Source organism: Coregonus lavaretus (genome assembly GCF_964263955.1).
Source record: "Coregonus lavaretus genome assembly, chromosome: 39".
Lineage (NCBI taxonomy): Eukaryota > Metazoa > Chordata > Actinopteri > Salmoniformes > Salmonidae > Coregonus > Coregonus lavaretus.
The window spans coordinates 8,246,077-8,258,897 of NC_140026.1; the positions used below are offsets into that span (position 1 = coordinate 8,246,077).

Below are 12,821 nucleotides of genomic sequence, written 5' to 3' on the forward strand. Positions count from 1 at the left end.
GGGGCTTCTCATTGGATGTTCAGCGAGATTGACAGAAACGGACAAGTAAATCAGCCAATCGTTGAGGGTCATTCGTGTTTTACGTCTATACGGTCGACTAATGATATCGCACGGAGTTTCATTGATGTAAAAAATAGGAGGGTACGTTTTCGTGATGATCGACATCTGACTGGCCAATGATTATCGGTAGAGTGATAGGCGTTCGTTGATACTACCACTCTCATTGGACAATATTGTTGATTGTCGTTGAGGTTATCTAATCACAGTGTGGACCATTGGCTGTGCTGTTTTCGTTTGGCACGAAGGTGAATCCCCTCCCTCATATTGCAAGTTTCTCCTATGCTACTTATTTGTAGGTATTGAAGGCCAAATGTGCCCCAAAACATTTCCTTATCTCCTACCCCTTTGGTATTTACTTTGCAGATCCAAAAGAACTGGATAGGTGTAAGCAACATGGCAGGGACTACCCTAAATCCATTGGAATGCAATGAAATACCCCCTATCCGGTTATTTCAGGGACAATATTCGTAAAGCGCCTAAGAGTCAAGGTGCTGATGTAGGATCAGGTCCCCCATCTCCATAATCGTATTCAAACAGATTAACACTCCTACTCTGAGGTGCTTTACGCGCGACCCCTGATCTGCAAAAAGCCAGGGGTCACAGTGGGTGTTTTGAAATGATTCATATTGTTTTGTTTTTCCTGTATTCCTTTTATGATTAGTTGTTTGCACGCTGTAGTGGTGTGAATCATTATGACTCAGCATGGTTAGGTATTTATTCAGGAGCTTGAGAAATAATTGACCTGTGCCCTGTCTGGTCAGAGAGACAGGGATGGGTGTCAAGCATAATAATAAGTTATTCATTCTATCCAGACACCTACCTTGTTAAAGCGGCAATCAGCAGTTAAAACAATAACAAAGATGACTCCCCACAACTGTTTAGTTAAAAAGCGGGGAGATGGGGCTGGAGAAAAGTAACCACTCTCAAATTCAAAAACAGAGCTATGGATGCAAAGACTGACCATCCATGATATCTAAATGATAGTTTTAACCATGTTTTTAGGCTATACAGTGTTTTTTTTACAGTTACTTTGTTTACAAACATTGTCATAAAACATTATATTTTGGGTTCTGATGGGATACGACTGTTGAACTAAGCTCGTGATCCATTTATAAGTTATATTCTTCAAGAATCAAGTCCAAAAATGGATGTAGCAACTGCTGATTGCCCCTTTAATTGAATACTCTGTAGCTCAGCTGGTAGAGCATGGCGCTTGTAACGCCAAGGTAGTGGGTTCGATCCCCGGGACCACCCATACACAAAAATGTATGCACGCATGACTGTAAGTCGCTTTGGATAAAAGCGTCTGCTAAATGGCATATTATATTATATTATATTATAATACACAACAGTAGTGTCTTTGGTCATAATGTGAATAGGGGCTCTTTTCAATCAGATCCGCTTTAGCCGACATCCAAAGTTGTTTTGACGGTGTCTGAGGTGGAACTGCATTACAGCTGTCAAATCCACAACTGGCATTATACCTAAAGCAGACATTACCATTGGCTGCACAGAGTCACATTTTCCTTGAACATTTTTTTTAATTTATATATCTTTTGTTGTATTTTTTATATATTTGGTTTTTTTTTGTGTTACTTTTAGGGGGTAGATCAGCTTTAATATTGCAGATAGATTGTAAGTTCCATCAATGTAGTTGTCTGCATCACTTCCAATCCCCATATGTTTTTTTCCTGCAAATATATATATATATATATATATATATATATATATATATATATATATATATATATATATATATATAGATACAGTGAAGTAAAAAATGTATTTGATCCCCTGCTGATTTTGTACGTTTGCCCACTGACAAAGAAATGATCAGTCTATAATTTTAATGTTAGGTTTATTTGAACAGTGAGAGACAGAATAACAACAAATAAATCCAGAAAAACGCATGTCAAAAATTTTATAAATTGATTTGCATTTTAATGAGGGAAATAAGTATTTGACCCCCTCTCAATCAGAAAGATTTCTGGCTCCCAGGTGTCTTTTATACAGGTAACGAGCTGAGATTAGGAGCACACTCTTAAAGGGAGTGCTCCTAATCTCAGCTTGTTACCTGTATAAAAGTCACCTGTCCACAGAAGCAATCAATTAATCAGATTCCAAACTCTCCACCATGGCCAAGACCAAAGAGCTCTCCAATGATGTCAGGGACAAGATTGTAGACCTACACAAGGCTGGAATGGGCTACAAGACCATCGCCAAGCAGCTTGGTGAGAAGGTGACAACAGTTGGTGTGATTATTTGCAAATGGAAGAAACACAAAAGACCTGTCAATCTCCCTCGGCCTGGGGCTCCATGCAAGATCTCACCTCGTGGAGTTGCAATGATCATGAGAACGGTGAGGAATCCACCCAGAACTACACGGGAGGATCTTGTCAATGATCTCAAGGCAGCTGGGACCATAGTCACCAAGAAAACAATTGGAAACACACTACGCCGTGAAGGACTGAAATCCTGCAGCGCCTGCAAGGTCCCCCTGCTCAAGAAAGCACATATACAGGCCCGTCTGAAGTTTGCCAATGAACATCTGAATGATTCAGAGGAGAACTGGGTGAAAGTGTTGTGGTCAGATGAGATCAAAATCGAGCTCTTTGGCATCAACTCAACTCGCAGTGTTTGGAGGAGGGGGAATGCTGCCTATGACCCCAAGAACACCATCCCCACCGTCAAACATGGAGGTGGAAACATTATGCTCCCCCTCTCCTCCCTCCCTTTCACCTTCTCCCTCCTCCCCCTCTCCTCCCCCTCCTCACACACCACTAAACCCCAGATGATATAACAGTTCCCTACATGAAAGCACTCTAGTCTCCTCTCTTTTATGCATGACATTTCAACATAGTTAATTGATCGTGTCAAAACCTGTGTGTTTAGTAATGGGAAGGAACTAAAACCTGCAAACCTCGTATTTTTGCTCCACTCACTCAGATGTACAGTAAATGGTACTGTACTGTTGACACCAGGGGAAACTGGGTGGGAGGAGCTATAGAAGGACGGGCTCATTATAATGGCTGGAATGGAATTCATTTACAGTGAGGGGAAAAAGTATTTGATCCCCTGCTGATTATGTACGTTTGCCCACTGACAAAGAAATGATCAGTCTATAATTTTAATGGTAGGTTTATTTGAACAGTGAGAGACAGAATAACAACAAAAAAATCCAGAAAAACGCATGTCAAAAATGTTATAAATTGATTTGCATTTTAATGAGGGAAATAAGTATTTGACCCCTCTGCAAAACATGACTTAGTACTTGGTGGCAAAACCCTTGTTGGCAATCACAGAGGTCAGACATTTCTTGTAATTGGCCACCAGGTTTGCACACATCTCAGGAGGGATTTTTTCCCACTCCTCTTTGCAGATCTTCTCCAAGTCATTAAGGTTTCGAGGCCGACGTTTGGCAACTCAAACCTTCAGCTCCCTCCACAGATTTGCTATGGGATTAAGGTCTGGAGACTGGCTAGGCCACTCCAGGACCTTAATGTGCTTCTTCTTGAGCCACTCCTTTGCTGCCTTGGCCGTGTGTTTTGGGTCATTGTCATGCTGGAATACCCATCCACGACCCATTTTCAATGCCCTGGCTGAGGGAAGGAGGTTCTCACCCAAGATTTGACGGTACTTGGCCCCGTCCATCGTCCTTTTGATGCGGTGAAGTTGTCCTTTCCCCTTAGCAGAAAAACACCCCCAAAGCATAATGTTTCCACCTCCATGTTTGACGGTGGAGATGATGTTCTTGGGGTCATAGGCAGCATTCCTCCTCCTCCAAACACGGCGAGTTGAGTTGATGCCAAAGAGCTCGATTTTGACTTCATCTGACCACAACACTTTCACCCAGTTCTCCTCTGAATAATTCAGATGTTCATTGGCAAACTTCAGACGGGCCTGTATATGTGCTTTCTTGAGCAGGGGGACCTTGCGGGCGCTGCAGGATTTCAGTCCTTCATGGCGTAGTGTGTTACCAATTGTTTTCTTGGTGACTATGGTCCCAGCTGCCTTGAGATCATTGACAAGATCCTCCCGTGTAGTTCTGGGCTGATTCCTCACCGTTCTCATGATCATTGCAACTCCACGAGGTGAGATATTGCATGGAGCCCCAGGCCGAGGGAGATTGACAGTTCTTTTGTGTTTCTTCCATTTGCGAATAATCACACCAACTGTTGTCACCTTCTCACCAAGCTGCTTGGCGATGGTCTTGTAGCCCATTCCAGCCTTGTGTAGGTCTACAATCTTGTCCCTGACATCCTTGGAGAGCTCTTTGGTCTTGGCCATGGTGGAGAGTTTGGAATCTGATTGATTGATTGCTTCTGTGGACAGGTGTCTTTTATACAGGTAACAAGCTGAGATTAGGAGCACTCCCTTTAAGAGTGTGCTCCTAATCTCAGCTTGTTACCTGTATAAAAGACACCTGGGAGCCAGAAATCTTTCTGATTGAGAGGGGGTCAAATACCTATTTCCCTAATTAAAATGCAAATCAATTTATAACATTTTTGACATGCGTTTTTCTGGATTTTGTTGTTGTTATTCTGTCTCTCACTGTTCAAATAAACCTACCATTAAAATTATAGACTGATCATCTCTTTGTCAGTGGGCAAACGTACAAAATCAGCAGGGGATCAAATACTTTTTTTCCTCACTGTAGCTCAGTTGGTAGAGCGAAAAAGTATTAAAAAGTATGCACTTACTAACTGTAAGTCGCTCTCGATAAGAGCGTCTGCTAAATGACTAAAATGTCAAATGTAAGCATATGGAAACCATGTTTGACTCCGTTACATTTCTCCCATTCCATCCATTACAATGAGCCCGTTTTTCTATAGCTCCTCCCACCAGACTCTACTGGTAGACTGATAACATATTCCCAGGCAGCAGTGTATTATCATATATTCTGTCTGTACTGCCTGGCTGTAACAAAAACCTACAAAAGCCGGTAGGATCTGGAACCCTGATGTACAGTAGATGGTACTGTACTGTAGACTGATACGTATTCCCAGGCAGCATATCATTTCTCGACGAGTCCCTCTATGAGCAGGTTTATAGTGGGATTACAATCTGGTTAAGGATGAACCGGCCCCTCCTGTACATGATGTTCTAGGAGCAGCAGATCGGGTCGGGGCAGGAGCAGAGCAGTAGATAATCCCAATCCCAGTTGCATTCTGGGGGCCCATCTGCTGCGTCTGCTCTGTCTGCCACCGGAGGGCACTGTAGTTTAATTAAAACTGATTGAATGAGACCAAAGGGACTTTTCTGGCATGCAAACTGACCCTTAACCATAGCCTTAACCAAACCCTTAACCCTGACTCTAACCTAATTATAACCTATTCTAACATTAAAGATTGGTTTGCATGTCAGAAAAGTCAATTTAGTCTCTACCGATTAAAACCTGTGACATGGGGAGTGGGGACAGTACATGGGAGAAGGGTCGAATAAATTACCTCTACTAACCACTGATACAAATCATTTTCATAATTGATAAGGCTATTAGGTTTACCTTTGTGTATCTAATTTGAATGCCATTCAGAATACCAAAAATACAGTATTTGTGATCTAGGAAATACATTTATTGTAACAGTGTGCCGTCTTTCGATCATTTAACTGCATAACCATACAGTAGGCCTACATATTGCCATGAGTCCCCACATACGGGTAATGGAAGTGCATTATTGTGGGTTAACTGACCAGTAGTGACAAGTGTCTATTGTTAGTATTTAAGGCAAGAAAAAAGCCACATTTGTATTGCAAACCATGCTGATAAGTTACAGTACACATAAATACAACCAACACAGGTAGACAAACAGAATATTATATTGTCTTGAATTTGTTATAATGTTGAGAAATCATGATAGAAACACTAATTCAGAAAGACATCCGTACAGGAATCAGAGAAGTCCTACAGGTGATATTTGATGGATTATCTCTCACATACAAAAGCACATCCTATACATAACAGCCCCTTCTAGGCCCCACGAATTTACAAATTCATTTAAAAACCTAAAGTCTTTTGTGAGTGATTTCACAGATGTGCTATACATGTTACAGAAACGTATCACTTATGCGGGGACTTGATTTTTACACCTGTAGCGACCCATCACTGACCCATCATATATTTTTAATTTTTTTGTTTTTTTGCACCTCATTGTTGGGAAAGGGCTCATAAGTAAGCATATCACAGTAAAGCCTACACCTGTTGTATTCGGCGGATGTGACAAATACAAAATCCAGGAGAGTTTTCCTAGAAGAGTCTGAGGTTTACATTAAAGAACATCACCATAACACAACACAACACACCAAAGCTAAAAAAGCAAAGCTTGCGTTTCAGTAAGTCAGCAGATTGACAGTGTGCTTCCTCGAAACGTGTGGATGCAGGGAACATGACGCTCATGAGAGACTGTTTGGTCAGGAAGAGAGGAGGATTAGAAGGAGGAAAGGAGGAGAAGAAAGCAGGAAGCAGGAAGCAGGAAAAGTTTGAGCAAAGCGTTCATCTCCTGACAGATCCGATCCGTGGTTTACTTAAGCAATAAGGCACGAGGGGGTGTGGTATATGGCCAATATACCACGGCTAAGGGCTGTTCTTAAGCACAGCGCAACACAGAGTGCCTGGACACAGCCCTTAGCCGTGATATATTGGCCATATACCACAAACCCCCGAGGTGCCTTATTGCTATTATAAACTGGTTACCAACGTAATTAGAGCAGTACAAATACATGTTTTGTCATACCCGTGGTATACGGTCTGATATACCACGGCTGTCAGCCAATCAGCATTTAGGGCTCGAACCACCCAGTTTATAATGCGTAATGCAGTCCTAATAATAGTCCCTGGCTCAGGTGACTCATCGTCCTACCATCTGGCAAGATGCTTCATATTTAAAACGAGCTGCAGTAATCTCTACACAGCACATCATTTCATGTCCCTCCCCCATCTCACACACACACACATGCAGATGCAGGCGCACGCACGCACACACACACACCGTTGCTTGGGCAATGCATGACCAGACACTTGTAAGCGCCCCTTTCTGAATATTCACCAATAACTTGCAGACACAAACTTGTCACTAGATCCTCTTCCTTCCTGCTGTTCCCTCTTCGTTGACCATGGAGAGATAGTAAGGATCCGAGGCTCAAAATGGACACAGAATCAGTCTGAAAGACCGGTCAAAGGTCAGTGGTGGTGCATCATGAAGTCTGATTGGTCAGTGGTGGTGCATCATGACGTTGTCGTCGTCCACCATTGTGATCATAGCCACCGTTCTGACAGTGGAGATTTTCTTCACGGCCTTCTGGAGGAGCCGCTTGAAGTCCTTGTTGATCTGCTGGGCAGACCTGGAACACACATAATACAAAAGAGAGAGAGAGAGTTAGTCCTAACGTGGCTTACACTAGGGGTCAGTCAGTTCCAGGCCTCCATGTCCAGCCACAGTACTGCTTGTCAGATTCAGACCTGGGACACCAACGAGTAGACTCACTGGTCAATTGGTGACATTGAAGAATAAATCAATGAACTACCAGGGAGAAGCAGTACTGTGGACCCAGTTCAGGGTTCATACATGTTTCATGAAACACCAACTCTGTTGAAAGTGATACAGACATTATAATGGTATTGGTATCAAATGGGCATTTAGAAAAATTATAAATATGTAACTACTACACGAAAGTTAGTGAGTTTTCAGGAACAAAACTAAAGGGAAGAACATAGACAACATACAACATACATAGACAGTGTAACATACAGTACAAACAACAACATAACAGGGATTCCACACTGTAGGCAGCAGTCTATCTAGGCAGCTCACATAACATATGAACTGTATGGTATCTACCTGTCCCAGCTCACATAACATATGAACTGTATGGTATCTACCTGTCCCAGGTCACATAACATATGAACTGTATGGTATCTACCTGTCCCAGCTCACATTACATATGAACTATATAGTATCTACCTGTCCCAGCTCACATAACATATGAACTGTATGGTATCTACCTGTCCCAGCTCACATTACATATTAACTATATAGTATCTACCTGTCCGACCTCACATTACATATGAACTGTATGGTATCTACCTGTCCGACCTCACATTACATATGAACTATATAGTATCTACCTGTCCGACCTCACATTACATATTAACTATATAGTATCTACCTGTCCGACCTCACATTACATATGAACTATATAGTATCTACCTGTCCGACCTCACATTACATATGAACTATATAGTATCTACCTGTCCGACCTCACATTACATATTAACTATATAGTATCTACCTGTCCCAGCTCACATAACATAGTAACTACATGGTAGGTACGTGTCCCAGATGTATCAAGATATCTGCCCTCCCAGGGGTAGTTATGATAGGATCAGGATTTGTTGCTCTATTAAAAAACACAATGGTGCTCTCATACCAGTAGATTAGCTAAAATTATATTGAAATACTCATAATCAAATTTTCACATATCACTGTTTACAAGTGAAACTTAGGCCGGGATTGAATCAAAAGTGCATTGTAGAAAAACGCACCTTTGATTGAATCCCGGCCTTAAACTTGTAAAGTAGAAGAACTGATTTGATCAGTGACCAACAAATGAATATGAATGGTGTTGGGTGGTAAACCAAACAAAAAAATGTTTGTCCTAAGTTTGATTGAGTTTTCATTTATTTAACCTTTATCTAACCAGGCAAGTCAGTTAAGAACAAATTAGTATGTACAATGACCGCCTGGCAAGTCCCAAACTACAGCAAGTAAAAACGTCACCAAACAAGTAATGTTATACATTTTCCATGCATAACATTACCTTATGTAATTCAGTTATTCTTCTTTGTAAGCTGTTGCAGTTTCTCAGCTTTTTTCTTCTTGTACCTCGCTATCTCCTCCACCTGCAGGCCATGAGCCATTTGCCTGTGAAAACGAATCGGACACAGAGGCAGGATCAACAAGAAAAGACACAGACAGTGGAGGAGAGACAGGGGAGGGAAGGGATGAAGCCGTTCCTTACCCTTTCTTGAATTCGGGGGGGACGGGGAGAGGTTTCTCAAAGTTGTCCTTCCCTATAAGCCAGTAGGTCTCCTCTGTTCCCCCTTTTCCCTGTGGAGAGTAGAGAGTAGAGGAGGAAAGGACAGTGAGAGGACAGAGTGAGACAGGGCAGAGAAAGACGAGAGAGAGTGAGAGACAGAGAGTTCAGTGTGGAGTTCTAGGGAGTTCCAGGGAGTTCTAAAGGAATTCTAGGGAGTTCTATGGAGTTCTAAGGAGTTCTAGAGAGTTCTTGGTAGTTCTAGGGAGTGTTCTTGGTAGTTATTCTAGTTCTAGCTTACTGTATGCAACATGATGGTGTTCCCAGGGATATTCAGTCTTTTGTCTCTTACCTTCAGGTCAGTCCTGCCTCTCAGTTGCACCTTGTATCCTGCCTTGAGTTCCAGCAGGATTTTAACTGTGCTGTTATGGACATGGATTCTGTATGCTGCAAATACAGGCGGCAGGACACTCACAAAGTCAAGTTCACATAGACACTCTCTAGAGAAGCTTGATGTCTCTTTGATGCACAACAACAAGTCCTTTACTTCTTCAGAATCAACTTAAGCTAGAACAGTGCAGATACAGTGCTTTCGGAAAGTATTCAGACCCCTTGACCTTTTCCACTTTTTGATACGTTACAGCCTTTTTCTAAAATGGATAAAATAAAATAAATTTCCTCATCAATACCCCATAATGACAAAGCAAAAACAGGTTTTTTGAAATTTACATATTTACATACGTATTCAGACCCTTTGCTATGAGACTCGAAATTCAGCTCAGGTGCATCCTGTTTCCATTGATCATCCTTGAGATGTTTCTACAACTTGATTGGAGTCCACTTGTGGACATGATTTGGAAAGGCACACATCTGTCTATATAAGGTCCCACAGTTGACAGTCAGAGCAAAAACCAAGCCATGAGGTCGAAGGAATTGTCCGTAGCACTCCGAGACAGGATTGTGTCGGGGCACAGATTTAGGGAAGGGTACCAAAAAATTTCTGCAGCATTGAAGGTCCCCAAGAACACAGTGGCCTCCATCATTCTTAAATGGAAGAAGAACCCATTTATGGTAGAGTGGCCAGACGGAAGCCACTCCTCAGTAAAAGGCACATGACGTGACAGCCCGCTTGGAGTTTGCCAAAAGGCACCTAAAGACTCTCAGACCATGAGAAACAAGATTATCTGGTCTGATGAAACCAAGATTGAACTCTTTGGCCTGAATGCCAAGCATCACATCTGGAGTAAACCTGGCACCATCCCTACGGTGAAGCATGGTGGTGGCAGCATCATGCTGTGGGGATTTGTTGAGCGGCAGGGACTGGGAGACTAGTCAGGATCGAGGGAAAGATGAACGGAGCAAAGTACAGATTGATCCTTGATGACAACCTACTCCAGAGCGTTCAGGACCTCAGACTGGGGCGAAGGTTCACCTTCCAACAGGACAACGACCCTAAGCACACAGCCAAGACAACGCAGGAGTGGCTTCGGGACAAGTCTCTGAATGTTCTTGAGTGGCCCAGCCAGAGTCCGGACTTGAACCCGATCTAACATCTCTGGAGAGACCTGAAAATAGCTGTGCAGTAACGCTCCCCATCCAAGCTGACAGAGCTTGAGAGGATCTGCAGAGAAGAATAGGAGAAACTCCCAAAATACAGGAAAAAGTCAAGGGGTCTGAATTCTTTCCGAACGCACTCGTGCATCGTGTACTATAACTTACGCATCCCAGTGGACTCCATACGAGAGGCTGTGGTGACTGTGTCTCCGAACAGACAGTATCTAGGCATGGTCAGTCCCACCACCCCCGCCACACACGGACCTATAAGACACACACACAATAGATAGATGAGGCGCTTTGTGTTTGTGCGCGTGTGCGTTCATATGTATGAGTGTGTACCCCCTGTATCTCTCACCTGAGTGTAGTCCTATGCGTATTCGTACAGGTACGTCAGGCATGTGTCTCATCTTGAAGGTGCCCACAGCACTGAGGATGTCTAGCGCCATGTTGGATATCTCTGCCGCGTGACGATCTCCGTTGGCAACCGGTAACCCTGACGCCACCATGTAGGCGTCGCCTATCGTCTCCACCTATGGGTAGAGAGGAGGACAGGTAGGTAACATTTTGATTAGTCAATTAACTTCAGGTGATATATACAGTATATATAAAGCACCAGTCAAAAGTTTGGACACACCTACTCATTCAAGGGTTTTTCTTTATTTTTACTATTTTCTACATTGTAGTATAATAGTGAAGACATCAAAACTATGAAATAACACATATGGAATCATGTAGTAACCCAAAAAGTGTTAAATAAATAAAAATATATTTTATATTTGAGATTCTTCAAAGTTGCCACCATTTGCCTTGATTACAGCTTTGCACACCCTTGGCATTCTCTCAACCGGCTTCATGAGGAATGCTTTTCCAACAGTCTTGAAGGAGTTCCCACATATTCTGAGCACTTGTTGGCTGCTTTTCCTTCACTATGCGGTCCAACTCATCCCAAACCATCTCAATTGGGTTGAGGTCGGGTGATTATGGAGGCCAGGTCATCTGATGCAGCACTCCATCACCCTCCTTCTTGGTCAAATAGCCCTTACACAGCCTGGAGGTGTGTTTTGGGTCATTGTCTTGTTGAAAAACAAATGATAGTTCCACTAAGCGCAAACTAGATGGGATGGCGTATCGCTGCAGAATGCTGTGGTAGCCATGTTGGTTAAATGTGCCTTGAATTCTAAATGAATCACAGTGTCACCAGCAAAGCACCCCCACACCATCACACCTCCTCCTCCATGCTTCACGGTGGGAACCACACATGCGGAGACCATCAGTTCACTTACTCTTCGTCTAACAAAGACATGGCGGTTGGAACCAAAAATCTCTAATTTGGACTCATCAGACCAAAGGACAGATTTCCACCAGTCTAATGTCCATTGCTCGTATTTCTTGGCCCAAGCAAGTCTCTTCTTATTATTGGTGTCCTTTAGTAGTGGTTTCTTTGCAGCAATTCGACCATGAAGGCGTGATTCACGCAGTCTCCTCTGAATAGATGATGTTGAGATGTGTCTGTTACTTGAACTCTTTGAAGCATTTATTTGGGCTGCAATCTGAGGTGCTGTTAATTCTAATGAACTTATCCTCTGCAGCAGAGGTAACTCTGGGTCTTCCTTTCCTGTGGCGGTACTCATGAGAGCCAGTTTCATCATAGCGCTTGATAGTTTTTGCTACTGCACTTGAAGAAACTTTGAAAGTTCTTGAAATGTTCCGTATTGACTGACCTTCATGTATTAAAGTAATGATGGACTGTCGTTTCTCTATGCTTATCTGAGCTGTTTTTGTCATAATATGTACTTGGTCTTTTCCCAAATAGGGCTATCTTCTGTATAATAATATAATATAATATGCCATTTAGCAGACGCTTTTATCCAAAGCGACTTACAGTCATGCGTGCATACATTATTTTTATTTTTTTTGTGTATGGGTGGTCCCGGGGATCGAACCCACTACATTGGCGTTACAAGGGTACCACCCATACCTTGTCACAACACAACTGATTGGCTCAAACACATTAAGAAGGAAATAAATTCCACAAATTAACTTTTAACAAGGCACACCTGTTAATTGAAATGCATTCCAGGAGACTACCTCATGAAGCTGGTTGTGAGAATGCCAAGAGTGTGCAAAGCTGTCATCAAGGCAAAGGGTGGCTATTTGAAGAATCTCAAATATAA

The 12,821-nt window shown here is 42.6% G+C and overlaps 1 protein-coding gene across 2 annotated transcripts; it reads right to left on the minus strand.

Moving 5' to 3' along the window:
- Positions 1–5,995: 5,995 nt before the first annotated feature.
- LOC311113082 (retinal guanylyl cyclase 2-like) lies at positions 5,996–11,173 on the minus strand. 2 transcript variants are annotated; one of them, XM_084156216.1, is made up of 6 exons: positions 11,003–11,173; positions 10,810–10,908; positions 9,443–9,537; positions 9,076–9,164; positions 8,875–8,978; positions 7,311–7,398 (listed from the first exon to the last, which is right to left on the minus strand). In XM_084156216.1, the coding sequence occupies exons 1-5, from the start codon at positions 11,151–11,153 to the stop codon at positions 8,885–8,887; spliced, it is 528 nt and encodes a 175-aa protein (XP_084012342.1). In that variant the 5' UTR covers positions 11,154–11,173; the 3' UTR covers positions 7,311–7,398; positions 8,875–8,884. The 2 variants fall into 2 exon arrangements, with proteins under 2 accessions (XP_084012341.1, XP_084012342.1); XM_084156215.1 differs by lacking the exon at positions 8,875–8,978 and having other exon boundaries at positions 5,996–7,398.
- Between the last annotated feature and the right edge of the window lie 1,648 nt (positions 11,174–12,821).

Excerpts from the sequence above, each read along its gene's own strand:
- LOC311113082 (XM_084156215.1), bottom strand. The coding sequence starts at position 11,153 with ATGGTGGCGTCAGGGTTACCGGTTGCCAACGGAGATCGTCACGCGGCA. Across the intron at positions 9,165-9,442 it reads GAGGCAGGACTGACCTGAAG|GGAAAAGGGGGAACAGAGGA; the intron begins GTAAGAGACAAA and ends TACTCTCCACAG. Across the intron at positions 7,399-9,075 it reads CCCCCCGAATTCAAGAAAGG|GTCTGCCCAGCAGATCAACA; the intron begins GTAAGGAACGGC and ends TGTGTGTTCCAG.